The following is a 16,595-nucleotide window of genomic DNA, read 5'->3' as shown; positions in this document are numbered from 1 at the left end:
CAAAAGGGTTTCTGTCGTGTGTGGCACACGGGGGCGCTCCGGCTCCGTCTGTGCGGAATCGACATCAAGAGATTTCGGAAGCACAATTTTTGACAGATGGGGCTGCTGGCGGCCGTTCGTCCCGGCGCCCCGACTAGACCTTGAGAGCAGAATAAACTCTTCCCCGTCCCGCCGACCGGTCCCGGGGATCGGAACAAACTCCTCCCCTTCTCGGCGCTCCGACCGGTCCTGGGGAGCGGGTTAAACGGCCCCCGGCCCGGTGCCCCCACCACTTCGCGAAAGCTCCCGCTCCCACTACAGTCTTTCCTCCTGTCGAGAACAGCCCCGAGTCCCCATCCCGACCCAGATCGGATTCCCGGCCCCGCTGCCCATCCAGGTCCGGGGCCGATGTTCTCTCTGCGGGCGTCCTTCTTCCATTCAGGCCCGGAAACGTTCTCGTTGAATTTGTGGAGCTTTCATCCCCAGTTTCACCCCAATTCATTTCAAAAACAACCGCTGGTGGGAAATCTGAAGGGACATAGGCGGCGGCCAGTTTCTGGCTTATGAGATGATGGGGACAGACACAGTCAAACTTGCAGCAAGACCATGGGCTCGGTGAAAACGTGTTGGTCTTCCAGCGCACGGAGATGTTGGAGAGGATCAGTCCAGGCTGCACGGGTCCGTGCTGAAGGCACGTGTAACAACCGAGAGAATGGACACGGAATGGGGTTCTTTTATTTGTAAACAATTTATTGCTGATATTTTTACAAAAATCTGCATCTGCAGAAGTAAAAGGATGGATGTAACTTTCCATCAGAGCTGAAGGACTGGAAGGCACAAACGTGACTGGCTCATCACTGAGGATGAGAAAATCCCTGCAAACTAATTTGGGTAAGAGATCGAAAATAATGTGGATGTTGTTCAGACTCTATTGTAACACTAAAAAGTTGGAACTTACAAGTTAAACATTTCATTTAGAAGTTGATAAATTTCACCTTTTGATAAAAAGCTCAGAAATCACATGCAAACTCGAGGTAATTTGCCCAAATGCTATTATTTCATCCAGGTGACAACTGACATTGGGAGGTTTCCTGAGTCCCAGTGTAGAATTTAAACACACTCACGCTCCACTTTCCATTCATTGCATAAACAGTGAGGTTCGACACAATCACTTAAATCTCAGAGGAAGGCAGAGGTAATCATTGTTCTTGTCCATGAGACTTTTAAAAGATCGTGTTGAGTTGAAATAATGTTCACTCCTCGTCAGTTCAGTTGTCATTTCAGTCCATCTAACCCAGTATTGAGGTGCAAGGTCTAAATTAAGTTCAAGTCTTTCCCAAGGTCAAGCAGAGTCAAAGACACAGACCACAGAACTCTGGGCCAAAGCTCCACCAAAGTTGACAAATTGTGTTTCAAATTCCAAGCTGGAATTGAGTGTGAAATAAACTCCCAAACCTGAAGAGAGATCACATGATCATGAAGATGCAGAATTCCTGGAGGATATGGAATGTGGCAGGGTGCTCAGCGTGAGCCAAGCCAAGTTATTCATCAATGGTGACCCCACCTGCACTCCCTGTGAGCAAACACATAAGCCTTCATGGAGAGTTTGGATCTCCTTCTCTTCCAAGGGATGTACTGTCAACAGGGAAGGTTCAAGTTCTGGTCCAGGGATGGCAGTCATTCTGTAGGAGAGGTGGATGGACTGTGTTGTGTTCTCTCCAGTTTAGAATGAAAATCTCATTGAAACTAACAGAATTCTGCAAGGGCATGACAGGCTGGATGTGCCTGGCTAAGGAATCTCAGAATAAGCAGGACCATGATGAGAGGACAGTGATTTGGTGCGAGTCTGTGTTCTGGAAGCTGCATTAATAGAGTCCCTTCAACACACAACAGGTTGAAGATGTGGCCATGGGGACAATTGAGGAGGGTGCAAAGGTAAAACAGCCATAATCTGACTGAATGGTCTTGCAGATAAGGGTCGAATGGCCGGCTCCTGCTGGTCCTGGTCCTTCAGAAGTCCAGCAGACACGAGGCCTTTAGGCTACGTTAACTTTACTTTAGTTTCATCTTGACATCCCCTGTCCTTTCCACCCACCTCCCATGAAACTCGTACAAATGCCTTCATCACCTTGGCTGTGGATCTTGCTGGAGCTCGTGGCCAGGGAATGGGTTCCACATTGATCAGTGTGGACTGCTTCACTTGTCTGTGTCGATCTGGAAACGGGCAAAGCTGAGAAACACTTGCTCGAGAGAGATCTGGCTCACGGAGTAATCCTTGATATTGTAGGTCTCCCGGGCTCTCTCCAATGTGCCAAAAATCTACAAACAAGGTGCAATGGCAGATGGAAATCAACTCCTGTAAGTTAAACCAAGGCAGGGCCGACACAAGTAAATGATAGGACCGTGGGAGTGTTTTGGATCAGAGACTTGGGGGTTACAGGTACACAGTTCTCTGTGACACAGGTGAACGGGGTGGTGGTGATGAAAGTGTTTGGCATGGTTGCCTGCATTGGTCAGGGCACTGAATGCACAAACAGGAACGTTCCAGCTGTACAGGACATTGGTGAGATCACACAGAGCACTGTGCAGAGTTCTGGTCTCTTAGGAAGAGGAAGGGTGCAGAAAAGATTCACAAGAATGTTACGGGACAGCAGGGCTTGAATTATAAGCAGAGGCTGGATAGGCTGGGACGATCAGAGGCTGAGGGTTTATAAACCATGGGGACTATTGTAATGTTCAAAGATTTGACAGGCACAGGGAGAGGAAAGGGGTTTACAAATTGGACGGTAACATGAGTTTAACCTGCCAATTTGGCAGGTTATCTCCCCGTGTAAAGACCAATTGGTAGATAGAATTTTTTAAAAACTGCATGGTTGGCAAACCACATTGGAGGTGGATTGTCGACCCATGTAACACGCACCATGTAGCTGCTGGTCAATTTGTAAGCGATCGATGGCTGCCCGGGTAGAAAATTACTTCAGTGCATGCGTGCTATGGCTGTCTCCCTCACCTATAATTCCCCACACCACGAGAACATCAGAGCAGTTCCAGCAGCATGGGGGATTATGGGTAACAAGGACAGCTATTGTTCCTGCCCCAACTCTGCTCTCTGCTGGCCTGACAGTGTTGCCCTCCCCAGCCCAACAGCGTTCTCCCCTGATCTGACTCCGTGCTCGCCCCAGTCCCAACAGCTCTCCCCCCCACCCCAATATTCCACATCTGCCCCAGCCACTTACCTTTTGGAGGCCAACATGGGACTCCCTGTGGGCTTCCGGTGACACAGTGAGTGTGTGACACGTCACTCACTGTGTCACTGAAGAGGTGGGAGTGCCCTTAAATTGCCCGGTGGCCATTCGACTGGGAAATTTAGGGTCCAATGTGTAAGGGGCTGCAGGGGCCCCCCCACACGGGTAGGATACACGGGTTCCAAGCAGCACCAGTTAGTAAACCATAAATAGAACCATATAACAATTTCAGTATGGAAACAGGCCATCTTGGCCCCTCTCGTCCACACCGATTTAAGTGAACTCCACTAGAATCACCTACCTGCTCCCTGTCCATAACCCTCCAACCCCTTCACATCCATGTACTCAACCAACCCTCTTAAATGACAAAAATGACCCTGCTGTAACCACCTCTTCCGGAAGGCCATTCCACTCAGCCACCCCTCTCTGAGTGAAGAAGCTTTTTCTTATGTTACTGCTAAACATTTGTCCCCGTAACCCTTAACTTATGACCCTTCATTCCAATCTCACCTACCCTCAAGAGGAAGAGCCTATTCACATCTACTCTGTCTATCCCCTCATAATTTTAAATACCTCTATTAAATCTCCCCTCAACCTTCTACACTCCAATGAATAAAGACCCAGTGTACTCAATGATTTCTAGATGCTGCAATCCAGGCAACATTTTAGTAAATCTTCTCTGCACTCTCTCTACCTTATTTATATCCATCCTATAATTTGGGGACCAGAACTGCACAGAATATTCCAAACTTGGCCTCACCAATGCCTTGAACAGTCTCAAAATGACCTCCCAGCTCCTATATTCTATGCTTTGACTTATAAAGGCCAGCATACCAAAAGACTTCTTCACCAAAATGAAGCACTTCACACTTATTGACATTAAACTCCATCTGCCACCTTTCAGCCCACTCTTCTAAGCAGTCCAAATCCTTCTGCAGTTCCTGAAAACCCTCCTCACTATCCACAACTCCCCCTATTTTTGCATTTCAGAAATTTCCCACATCTTACCCTCTGCTTATACCCTTCTTTATGGACAACTCTTATTTATTACCATCACCACCCACCTCCCCCTTCATCATGGCCCAGATCCCTCTCCTCCTCGATCATCTGCCCTTCCACCCTCAAATTTTGTCCATAAGTCTTCTCTCTTTGCCAACAAACCTCTCTGCTGTCCTTTCTTATATGGACCCCCTTCCCCCAACCATACTAGTTAAAAGCCCCCTTAGTAGCCCTAGCAAATGCCCATGCCAGGATCCTGGTCCCTCTGGGACTCAGATGCAACCTGTTTGTTCAGTTCAAGTCCCACCTCCCCCAAAATAGGTCCCAGTGATCCAAGACCTCGAATCCCTGCCCCTTACCCCTCCCCTTTAGCCACGGATTCATCCTCCACCTGATTCTATTCCTGCCCTCACTGTCACATGGCAAAAGAAGTAATCCAGAGATGACCCCCTTTGTGGTCCTTCTTCTCAGCTCTCTCTATTCATTTTTCAGGACCTCTTCCTCCTTCCTTCCTATGTCATTGGTACCAACATGTACCACAACCTCTGATTCATTATCCTCCCCCTTTAGATTGTCAAGGGCACGAAAAGCTACATCCTGGCACCAGGGATGCAAATCACCATCCGGTTTCCTTTATCGTATCCACAGAATCCCTGATCTGTCCTCCTGACCATTGAATCCCCTATAACTATCACCTTCCTCTTCCTTTCTCTAACCTTTTGGGTTACAGAGGCCAACTCTGTGCCAGAGGTACAGCCACTGATTCCTTCCTCAGCCTGACTGTCTCACTCATCAGTACTCAAGGAGGAGTACCGATTGTTGAGGCTTTCAGTCACACACATCACATCTCTCTCCCCCTCACCTTACAACCATAACCAGATTACCCATTTACAGCATGGAAACAGGCCATGTTGGCCCTTCAAGTCCGTACCGGTTCACAACTCCACTCGCTCCTCCGCAAACTCCTGAGGAAGGAGAGGTTTTCTTCATGATGCCATTGGTGTGTTGGTTACAAAGAGAAAAAAAATAGATATATATATGTGGCAGTCTTACCTTAATCTAGATATGCTCATCTACAGCCTCTGCTCACCGAAGACTCTCGAGCCAAAGCCTCGAAGCCCCATTCCTTCACTGGGCCACTCACTCACTGGGCCTATGTTTCGAGGGATAGGGACTGGACGCAGGCAAATGGGACTGGCTCAAGTAGACAACCTGGTCCACAGGAATGGATTTTGCTGTGCAGAATTACTCTGACCTGCCTGAACTGGAAAAATTACCTCCAGAGCAGGTCCCTGAAGACTGAGGAACCCCTCTCCCCTAAACTGACCCCCTACCTGGGACTGAGAACACTTCCCCTGGAGCCGAGGGATCCTCTTCCCTGAGACAGAGCAACCACCCCCCCGGCCCCCAAGATTGAGGAATCCTTCCTCGAAGCATAGGATTACCTGCGCCCAGGTCAGACTCCTGCTGGTCAGGTGGTAGTGCAACATCCCATGACGCTCATCTTTAATGATGCTCCCTGCGGGAGAAACAGAGATGAGTGGCAGATCCAGCGTTGGGGGAAGAGACTCGTCTCCCACCCCAGGAACACATCAAAGCTGGCACCTGTTCTCCTCCACAGGGGAGCACGGCCGGCCTGTTCTCCTCCACAGGGGAGCACGGCCGGCCTGTTCTCCTCCACAGGGGAGCACGGCCGGCCTGTTCTCCTCCACAGGGGAGCACGGCCGGCCTGTTCTCCTCCACAGGGGAGCACGGCCGGCCTGTTCTCCTCCACAGGGGAGCACGGCCGGCCTGTTCTCCTCCACAGGGGAGCACGGCCGGCCTGTTCTCCTCCACAGGGGAGCACGGCCGGCCTGTTCTCCTCCCAGGAGACATCTGCAGTTGGGAGCAGATGATGGGTCCCAAGAGGTTGGGAGAGGGAGAGAGGGGGAAGAGAGAAGGGGAGACGTGGTGAGGAAGGGATGAGAGCAAGATGGCAATGGGGAAGGAAGGGTGGTGGTGGGGTGAGTGGGGTGGGGGAGCAGTAAGGCAGGGAGTAGAATGGAAGAGGAGCTGATTCCTCCCTGTACCCTAACCCTATTTTGTGATGCATACCTTCGAATGTTGACTCGATGAAGTTCTTGAATGGTTGGAGATCAGGATGGTCTCCCTGGATTTTGACCAGCAGTGTATATCCACTGCCAAATTTACTCTTGAGATGTTGGGGGCTGCCGAGGCATTTGAACTCCCCATTAACCATGATTGCCAGCCGGGAGCACAGGACCTCACATTCCTCCATACTGAAATACACAGTCTTGGTTAGTGGGAACATCACAGACAGGACACAGCCCTGGTTACTGAGGAGATTATGGGCAGGACACAGCCCTGGTTACTGGGGAGAGTATGGGTAGGATACAGCCCCAGTTACTGGGGAGATTATGGGCAGGAGGTCTGTGACCAGTAGAAAGTAGAGTGATACGTAGATAAGTGGTGGAGTGGGCAGTGTTGGGAGAGCAGGGAGGCTACAGTGGGATTTGGACAGGTTGAGAAAATGGGGAAAGATGTAGAAGATGGATGACAGTGCAGGGTAGTGTATGGTTATTGTTGCAGTAGAAGGAATAAGGCATAGACTATTTCCTATATGTAGGGAGGATTCAGAAAGATGAGGTCCAAATGGACAGGAATCTTAGTGCAGGATTCAGAAAGATTCACTTTTAGGTTGAGTCGGGAGTAATCAGGGCAAATACAGTGACAACATTTATTTCCAGAAGGCTAGAATATAAACGTTAGAATATAATGTTCAGGCTTCACGATGAACATTACAGCAGCAGCACAGGCCCTTCAGCCAATAATGTTGAGATGACCCACATAAATCTACCCGACAACAATCTAATTTTCTCTACCTCACAGCTATGAAGGGGAGGGTATTGATCCAGGTGGGGTAGGGTGGGGGGGGGGTCACCGATTGATCTGGGTGGGGTAGGGAGGAGTGGGGCTGAGTAATTGAAATGAGTGGGGGTAAAGTGGATGATTGATCTGAGTTGGGGTGGAGGAGGGTGATTGAACAGTGTCGGGTGGGGGTGAGGGAGGATCGATCTGGATGGGGGTGGTGATTGATCTGGATGGGGGTGGTGATTGATCTGGATGGGGGTGGTGATTGATCTGGATGGGGGTGGTGATTGATCTGGATGGGGGTGGTGATTGATCTGGATGGGGGTGGTGACTGATCTGGATGGGGGTGGTGATTGATCTGGATGGGGGTGGTGATTGATCTGGATGGGGGTGGTGATTGATCTGGATGGGGGTGGTGATTGATCTGGATGGGGGTGGTGATTGATCTGGATGGGGGTGGTGATTGATCTGGATGGGGGTGGTGATTGATCTGGATGGGGGTGGTGATTGATCTGGATGGGGGTGGTGATTGAAGGATTTCTCAGTTAACAAAGAGCACCCCTTCTGGGTGTTGGATGGGAGATGTTTCCACAACAAGGAGGAAACAGGAAATGGAAGTCTGGTGTCCTGCTCCCTCTCCTTCCCCCATCCCACCCTCTCCTTCCCCCATCCCACCCTCTCCTTCCCCCATCCCACCCTCTCCTTCCCCCATCCCACCCTCTCCTTCCCCCATCCCACCCTCTCCTTCCCCCATCCCACCCTCTCCTTCCCCCATCCCACCCTCTCCTTCCCCCATCCCACCCTCTCCTTCCCCCATCCCACCCTCTCCTTCCCCCATCCCACCCTCTCCTTCCCCCATCCCACCCTCTCCTTCCCCCATCCCACCCTCTCCTTCCCCCATCCCACCCTCTCCTCCCCCCATCCCACCCTCTCCTCCCCCCATCCCACCCTCTCCTCCCCCATCCCACCCTCTCCTCCCCCCATCCCACCCTCTCCTCCCCCATCCCACCCTCTCCTTCCCCCATCCTGCTCTTTCCCTCCCCTCCATCTCTTCCCTTTTCTTTCACATTCTTTCCCTTGATCCTTTCCTTCTTTTGTGCACTCCTTTCATCCCCCTCCTCTACTCCATAATCTCCCCTCCAATCCCCTCCCATTCCTCCCCCTTCTCCATTCTGAGGAAAGACAGGGACATACCTGTGGGAAGAGATGACCATCGACTTCCCAGATCCCAGAGACCGTGTCACTGCATCCCATAATTGCCTCCTTGACACAGGGTCCATGCCCATGGACGGTTCATCCAGGAAAATGATGCTGGGGTTTCCAATCATTGCAACACCTGTGCTCAGCTTCCGCTTGTTGCCTCCACTGGTGTGGAGAGGAACAGCAGGGTGAGTGACAAGGCACAACCACAACCAGTCTGCCCCATACCCCTTGTCTCCCTCCCTCCCACTCCCTTCTGTCCCAATCCCACCTGTACGTCCGCACCAGTCTCTGTGCGTATGGCTCCAGCTGGAGACTCTGCAGCACATCTTCCACACACTGCGCGATTTTCAGCTCGGGGATCCCACGGAGCCGGCTGAACAGGAACAAAGTCTCTCTCCCCGTCATGTGATCCAGAAGGGCATCAAACTGTGGGCAGTAGCCGATCTTCTGAAGCACCTGTGAGGAGAACACAGATCTCAGGGCAGCAGCCAGTTAGGTGTTAAACAGGAGAACACAACGGGGCAAACACTCTACTGGGGGAGCAGTTTATATAGGTGGGGGAAAGGGTGCAACTTTAGGAACAAGTTGCCATCTGCCATGGTAAATGCGGGCTCACTCTTAAGTTTTAAAAATAAATTGGTTGGATACATGTATGTGAGAGGTTGGTTGGGTTATGAAATGGCTGCAAGTCAGTGGGACTAGCAGAATGTTGTTTTGGCACACACTAGAAGGGTTGAATGGCCCATTTTCTGTGCTGTAGTGTTCCATGGTTCTAAGGTTATGAAGGGCGAATCAGTGGAGGAGCATTTACGGCATAGTGATCAAAATAAAAGCAGACCCAGAGAAATGATTGGTCAAAAGTGGTGTGGAACAAAAGGGACAATTGACAAGGAGATTCAGAGGATCCCGCAGAAGAGGGCAGGACTCCAACATCTCCACTCCATGCACTGATGACAAGGTGCAAAGAGGGTGGGACAAGGAAAAGGGAATCTTCATCAGGCTCAGAGAAGTCATCATGGCAGGATGCCTGGAAGCGTGTCATGACAAGAGGCAGGGTGATAGACTCTGTCCATGTGGTCTTTAGCAAGGCCTTTGACAAGGTCTGCATGGTAGGATGGTCCAGCAGGATAAATCACATGGGATCTGGGTGAGTTGGCTACATGTTTAACGGAGACAAAAGGTGGAGAGTGAAGAGGAAGCACGGCAAATCCAAGAAAATCTTCAGGTTTTATCCTTCCAAAGCTTTGGAGTTTGAGCATTAGTCTGGAGTCAGGAGAGGGCAGTTGGCTGTGGACTCCCACAGGGTTCAGCACCCAGTCCCGCAACAAATGAGTTGAGTTCAGGGTAGGTGATCAATACAATAGTCCTAACATTTTTCTCCGGTTCACCGGTACAGCTTATATGGTACAAGGAGCTAACCATGGACATGCAGAAGGACTTGGGAATGCTTGTGCATGAATTGCAAAAGGTGCAGCAGGCTATCAAGAAGGCAAATGGAATGTTGGCCTTCATTGCTGGATTAAATTTAGGAGTAGGGAGGTTATGCTGCAATTGTACAAGGTACGAGTGAGACTGCAGTTCTGATCTCCTTACTTGAGGAAGGAAGGACTGGCTTTTGGAGGAGGTTCACCAGGTTAATTCCAGAGATGAAGGGGTTGGCCTATGAGGAGAGATTGAATTGTGTGGGACTGGACTCACTGGAATTTAGATGAGAGGGGATCTCATAGAAATGTGTAAATTATGTAAGGCAGAAATAAGATTGAGGTAGGTAATTTGTTTCCTTTGGTGGGGGAGATCAGAACTGAGGAACATAGCCTCAAGATTCAGGGTAGTAGATTTAGGAAGAAGAACTGCTTTTCTCGTTAATCTGTGGAATTCACTGTCCACTGAAACAGTGGAGGCTACATCAGTAAATACATTAAAGACAAGGTTGAATAGGATTTTACAGTCGGGGAACTAAGAGATATGGGGAAAAGGCAGGGAGGTGGAGATGAGCCATTGAATGGGGGAACAGGCTCGAGGGGCCGAAAAGCCGACTCTTGCTCCTATTTCTAATGTTCTTATAAGAACTGGCTCCTGTGCTGTCTGTTCAGAACCGAGGTGAGGACACCTCTCATGACCAGGAGGGGAGAGAGGCAGCTGCCCAATGAATAACATCGAGAGACTGTGATTGCTGAGGCTGTGAAGAAGAGCAGATTCACAAAAGTGAGGATATTGTGCAAAGTAGTGAGAATAAGATCAAAGATGAAGGTGTGTTGTTGGCAGACACCTGGGAAAAGTTCCACCGGGGCAGCCTTCAGTCAAACCAACGAAGGGAATCGAATGAGCAAAGCTGTAGATACAGTTTTACATGTCAAAGCTGAGAGGATCCTGGGGACGTCAGGAGAATGTAATCCAGGATGGTGAAGTGTGAGGAAGGAATGGGGCAGGCAGAGGTGTAACTCCAGTATTGTGTGCAGGTTAGGGAGTGTACGAAGGAGCATCAGGTCAATTCCTGACAAGACCGGCTGTGCTCTGCATCAAGATTGAACAGGCCTGGGCTGGACGCTTCAAATTGGAAGAATGAGGTGTGTTCTTATAGAAAGCTGTGAAAATGTTATGGGGCTTGAGAGGAAAGATGCAGCCATTCCCAGTTCTGATCACGAGTCTTCAACCGGAAACATTTCACTCTGTTCCTCCCTCCACACATGCTGCCTGACCTGCTGGGTGTTTTCTGCATGTTCGTTGTTGCTCAGATTTCTGACGCTCTTGTGAATTTTCCAAGATAAACAGCACGCTGAGACACTTCGAAACAGAGGCTGATGGTGTCGGGAGTGATGGGGGAGATGTCGGCGAGGTGGCAATAAGTATCAAATGGTCAGTGATAAATGCAATCAGGAACTTGAAGAATGTGAATCTTGGTTGTGCAGTGAATGGTTGAGGCCAATGGAGAGATGTGTGGACAGGGAAGCTGGATAATCAGAGAGGGATCAGACAGATTAATCAAGGGAATATCAGGTTAAGGACTAGGAAGAGATGGCATGATGCCCAAACATCAGCACAGAGTGATGTTCTCCTGGTGCAGATGTGACAAAGGATGCACGTTGGACTCACCTCTATCCTCTCATTCAGGATGCTGTGACCTTCAATAAAAGCATCGCCCCCATTCACTTTCATGTCACCCACGAGGATCTTGAAGGTGGTTGTTTTCCCAGCACCATTCGGCCCCAACAATCCAAAACACTCGCCTTGGTTTACAGCCAAACTAATCCTGTTCACAGCAGTCGTGGGCTCCTTACCATGGTAAACCTGCAAAACAGACAGTGTTCAGGACCAAGGCAAGTTCGTTTATTGTCATCTGATTGATGAAACAGAGTTCTCCGGTCTTCGGTGCAAAACACGCAGGCACACAACCAGACATAACACACATACAGATAAACAATACATATGCAGGACAAGTATTTAATCTATACTAATAAATAAATATTGTTTTGTGTACATGACAGTCTCAGATGGTTAGTGTGAGCAGTTCCTTTGGCTGTTCGGCCTGTGGGAAAAAAACCTTTTCTACAGCCTGGTGGGGCTGGCTTTGATACTCAATCTCTTCCTCAATGCGAGCAACTGAAAGATGCTGTGTACAGGGTGGAAAGAGTCGTCAATGATTTTGCACGCCCTCTTCATACAACAATCCTGGTAGATCGCATTAATAGGGAGGGAGGGAAGGAGACTCCAGGGAACCTCTCTGCCGCTCTTATGGTCCTGTAGATTGACCTCCGATCCATTTCTATGCAGCAACCATACCACACTGTGATACAATTGATAGAGCTCCTGTCGAAGGTTGACATGATGGTGGCTGGTAGCCTTGCGTGCATCAGTCTTTTCAGGAAGTGCAGTCACTGTTGCACTTTCCTAACAAGTGAGAGGTTGAGTGTCCATGATAGGTCACTAGTTGTGAACTGCAAGAAACTTGCTACTCTCCACTTTCTCTGCTACAAAGTTGTTGATGTTGGTGGAGAGTGGTCATTCCTGAAGTCCTTGATCATCTCCTGGAGCAGGTATCCCACCCCATCCCCCCTCTCTGAACGGAATCACCAGTTCCCCATCATGGCCAATCCTCATCCCCATCACTCCCTCTGAGCAAAGGCAGGAAGATTAAACCCTGTCCTGGATGACAAGGTCGAAGGTAAAACAGAGAGAGGTTGATTACAGAAAGTTCATGCTGAAGATATGAAAGATATTGGGTGATGTCATAGCATTTGAAAAGAAAGGCAACAAATATAAAATGAATCCCAAAATATTCTAAATATATGTGAAGAGGAAAAGGGCTGCAAGAGAAGAAACAAACCCATCAGAGACAGGGGGAAATCTCCTACTGGAGTCAGAGGGAAGGCCAAGGGCCAGAGTTATGACTTTACACTGGACTCTACCGAGAAAATGCTGCTGGTCTCAGAAAGGAATCTCAGACTCCGGATGGACTCCATTTTGATCAAGAGGAGACAGTGGAAAGGTCTGCTGTGTTCAGAGTCCAGATGCAATCCCAGGTTACCGAGTGATGCAAGTGAGAACATTTCAGAACCTCTGAATGTAAATGCACAAATACCTGCAGGTCCAGGTGTGGTGTCCAAGAGGTTGAACACAGATGGAAAAGGAATCAAACAGAAAACAAAGAGTAGGAATAAATGATCTGTCTCAGATGGAAAGGTTGTAACAGAGTACCATAGGTGCTTGTCATCGTGCCCCAGCTATTCACAATGTAGATCAATGATTTAGCTGATGGGACCTAATGTCACAATTCCCAGTTTGCAGGTGATGTGAGACTGGCAGGACTGTGACTTGCAAGAGGCTGCAAGAACATAGAAGCAAGCTAGGTGACAGACTAGGCACCACATTAGGAAAGATGGGGAGGCATTAGAGAGGGTGCTGGAGATTTATCAAATATCATCTCTGCATTCATTTTGTGGGAACATAACAGAGATGCTCAGGTCTTGTGTAGGCAGAAGTATGGTCGATGTTTCAACTGGAGTCCCTTCCCCTTTACCATTGATGCCCGGCCTGCTGAGTTTCTCCAGCAGTTTATTTTTTGCTTGAGAGTTTAGTTTTAGGAGTGTGGGTGGGGAAACAATTCCACAATCTAAACCTTTAGCTCAAATATTGACTGGGATATGGCAGCTTGTGGCTTGATCACCGAGCACTGATCAGTGAAGGTGCATGTCACAAATGGCAGTGGAAGCTGAGCTTGCAGAGCACTTACCTTTAAGAGATCCTTCAACACCAGTGGTTTGTCCATCTGGGCAGCGAGGGATTCCTCTATCTTCAAGCGCTCCATCATAACATCGTCATCTTCCACCACATGTGGGCTGGTGGCATTTATCATCAAAGCCTGAGAGAAGATGGCAATGTAATCAAATCAATTTCTTGACTTGTCAGTCACCGTATGTGCAAGTGTCTGTCAGCATATGGATCTGTACATGGGCATCTGTACATGTGCCTGTGCACGTACATGTCAGTTCACATGCCTGTGGCATTTCATGTAATCTTTCAGCAGATCTATTCTTTATTTTCCTTGGTCACTTGACCTGCAGGGAGATTCCAATACTTTCAGCTCCCCATTTATTACAGGAACGGTTGGAGGCCATTAGGGCCTCAAACCCATCTCCTCCCTGTTCAATGACATTACAGTTTACCTATGACTAATGAGCAACTTGCCAATATGCCAATTAGCTTTTGTTATCAAAATCCTATCGACCTTGAATTGAAAATTAAAAAAGGTTAATCACCAGCTGTTGCTTGTGGAAGAACCTTGCTAAACTCCACCTCCATATGCATGTAGAAGTGTTTCCAATCTACAGTCTGAAACCTGGGTTTGAGACACAAAAGATGCTAGAATCTGGAGTCAAAACTAAGTCTGGGTTAAGCAGCATCTGTGGTGGAGGGAGGAGAAGGAACTGTTGACATTTCAGGATCACACGATGGGAGTGGAGAGGGAAGGTAGCCAGTATCAAGAGGAGAGGGGAGGGATGAGGTAGGGGGGGATTGATGAGGAGTGTAGGAATACAGGCACATGGAGCCATGTGGGGGAGGGGGAGCAATGAAATAAGGAGACAAAAGGGTGATAGATGGAAGAAGACAAGAGAAAAAGGCAGAGGAAGCCAGGCTGGGGAGGGATGCGAGCATACAAAGGGTGGACAAGAAAAGTGGCCGTGAGGGGGCTGAAAAAGAAGGTCCAATAGGTGAAATGTGTGGTAGTAGGTTGATGGAACCAGGAGGGGATGGGGCTGGAGGTGGGGGTGGCAAAGGGGCAACAATGGGAAGTGCTTTGGAAGATGAAAGAGAGCAGAACTCGGGAGGTAGAGTTGCACAATTTGGAAAGTCAGGGTTATGGACTAGTCAGCAGAACACAGTGTTGCCTGGACATTCTACAAAATCAGAGATCATCCTAATGGGCCCTCCTAATTTCACCAAAATCCACTCTTATTAAACCCCATGTTAAATCCCTTGGGGTGGCTATTCGACCCTGCCTTCAAATTTGACAAACAGGTCAATGCTGTGGTGAAGGCCTGCTTTTTCTAGCTCTGCACCATCATAAAAATAAAACCATACCTCTCACTCAAGGACCTCGATAGGGATATTCCTGCCCTTATCTTCTCACATCTGGATTACTCTCTACACACTGGGATTAGCCAGTCCTCCCTGACCCGCCTCTAATTGGTTCAGAATGCCACCACTAGGGTCCTGACAGGTGCCAAGAAGAGGAATCATATCATCCCAAGTATGGCCTCCCTCCAGTGGCTGCCGGTGCAGCTCAGAGTCAACTTCAAGCTGCTGCCATTTACATACCAGGCCCTCAATGACCTTTCCCCCCTCCCCATATCTCCAACCTGCTTACACCCTACTCCGCTCCCAAGCAGCTCAGGTTAGCTACTACACTAAGCACACACAAAGAGGAGACCAGACCTTTGCAGTTGTGGTCCCCAAATTTTGGACACCATTCCCCTGACCATTAAACTAGCCCCCTCCCTCAACTGCTTTAATTCCAGGTTAAAAATGTATCTTCTGTTGTTTGTGTTTATGTTCCTCACCTCCGACAGCGCTGCACCATTCACTGTAATTGTGTCTATTTATAATGCCCTAATTGGTTGTTCTTTAAGTAGTTGAACTAGTTTCAATCAGTTGCCTTGGTTTGTACAGCACCTTGGTCAATGCAAGTTGGAAAAAAAATGTGCTATATAAATAAAAGGAGGCAGCTTGGATGAGTGTGTGGGAGATTTTGCTAAGTGTGGGCTTGTTTCCACACTGTGCGACTCCATCTCCTTTTAACTACCTCCAATGCTAATAATCCTTCCTTAGGTTATGGAATTGTAACCGTGTCCAGTAGTCCAGCTGTGGCCTCACCAATCCCCTGTATACCTGGAACAATAAACCAATCCAGCAACCTTCCCCCACCCACCCCACATACATCCCTGATTACATTGGTGCCTCTTGGTAGCTGACATTTAAACCTGGCTGTTGAAACCCACAGGGAAGCCCAATTACACTCTCAATTAAACTGCCACCTGTTATTCTGTACATAAACCTCCAAATCCTGAATTAGATTCCATCTTGCAACTCACTCCTGGTTTCTGGTATTCTAAATGTAATTTCCCCAAATCCCTCAATTGGATTCGAGCCTGAAACCTATTCCTGGTTATCTGTTCTTGCATTGTAAATTTGCAGGGTAGTATGGTAGTATGGAAGTTTGTTGCAAGCAACCTGGTGGTGCGTGGAGAAAACAAGTCTGTTCTCCTGCACCTGGAGCTGAGTCAGTGTTCAGGACTGAGGGGTCACATTAGGAGACAAACGTTCACTGTATCAATCTGTCTGTTAATAACTAATTATTCCTACTTCATGAACTCACCCTTTTTTTTCTCCAGAAGATAGAATAGAGAAAAGTGGACAACATTCTGAAGACACTGAACTCAATAAGGAAGAGAAGAATCAGGAATGCCAAGCCTTGGAATATCAGGGCAGCAATGACACGGCCAATGCCTGGACACTCCCAGGAAAAGTAATTCATTTGATAGGTGATGTCTGTGAATGGTGAATGATGTACAGGGTGTTAGTAACAGCAGCTCTACAACATCTCCCAATCACATTCCATAACTCTAAAAGCTCCAGCATTTCTGAGCGAGGGCAGGATGGAGTAAAGTGGAGAAGGGGGTAAAGCAGAGAAGGGATGTGGGATGGGTGATGGATGGGGTCAGGGTTGGTAACCATGCAGGAGGAAGGGCTGAGGGAGACAGCAGATAGTGCCAGAAGGTATAATGATGGGGTAGGGTCGAC

The 16,595-nt window shown here is 48.7% G+C and overlaps 1 protein-coding gene and 1 non-coding gene across 7 annotated transcripts in view; one reads left to right on the top strand and one right to left on the bottom strand.

The window, feature by feature from the left end:
- On the top strand, nucleotides 1-132 carry LOC138747821 (U11 spliceosomal RNA). Its single transcript, XR_011347677.1, has one exon. It is a non-coding gene; the product is annotated as a U11 spliceosomal RNA (small nuclear RNA).
- Nucleotides 133-708: 576 nt separating this feature from the next.
- abca3b (ATP-binding cassette, sub-family A (ABC1), member 3b) overlaps nucleotides 709-16,595 on the bottom strand; it is a 98,579-nt gene continuing 82,692 nt past the window's right edge. For all 6 annotated transcript variants that reach the window (XM_069905272.1, XM_069905273.1, XM_069905274.1 and 3 more), the window contains 8 exons: nucleotides 16,171-16,343; nucleotides 13,528-13,656; nucleotides 11,391-11,585; nucleotides 8,566-8,753; nucleotides 8,289-8,459; nucleotides 6,318-6,502; nucleotides 5,669-5,742; nucleotides 709-2,298 (listed from right to left, as the gene is read on the bottom strand). In XM_069905272.1, coding sequence (XP_069761373.1) covers nucleotides 2,176-2,298; nucleotides 5,669-5,742; nucleotides 6,318-6,502; nucleotides 8,289-8,459; nucleotides 8,566-8,753; nucleotides 11,391-11,585; nucleotides 13,528-13,656; nucleotides 16,171-16,343 — 1,238 coding nt within the window. In that variant the 3' untranslated portion in view covers nucleotides 709-2,175. The remainder of the gene's footprint in view (nucleotides 2,299-5,668; nucleotides 5,743-6,317; nucleotides 6,503-8,288; nucleotides 8,460-8,565; nucleotides 8,754-11,390; nucleotides 11,586-13,527; nucleotides 13,657-16,170; nucleotides 16,344-16,595) is intronic.

Source organism: Narcine bancroftii, chromosome 12 (genome assembly GCF_036971445.1).
Source record: "Narcine bancroftii isolate sNarBan1 chromosome 12, sNarBan1.hap1, whole genome shotgun sequence".
NCBI lineage: Eukaryota > Metazoa > Chordata > Chondrichthyes > Torpediniformes > Narcinidae > Narcine > Narcine bancroftii.
The sequence above is the reverse complement of the archived record's forward strand: the minus strand, read 5'-3'. Positions and strand labels throughout refer to the sequence as shown.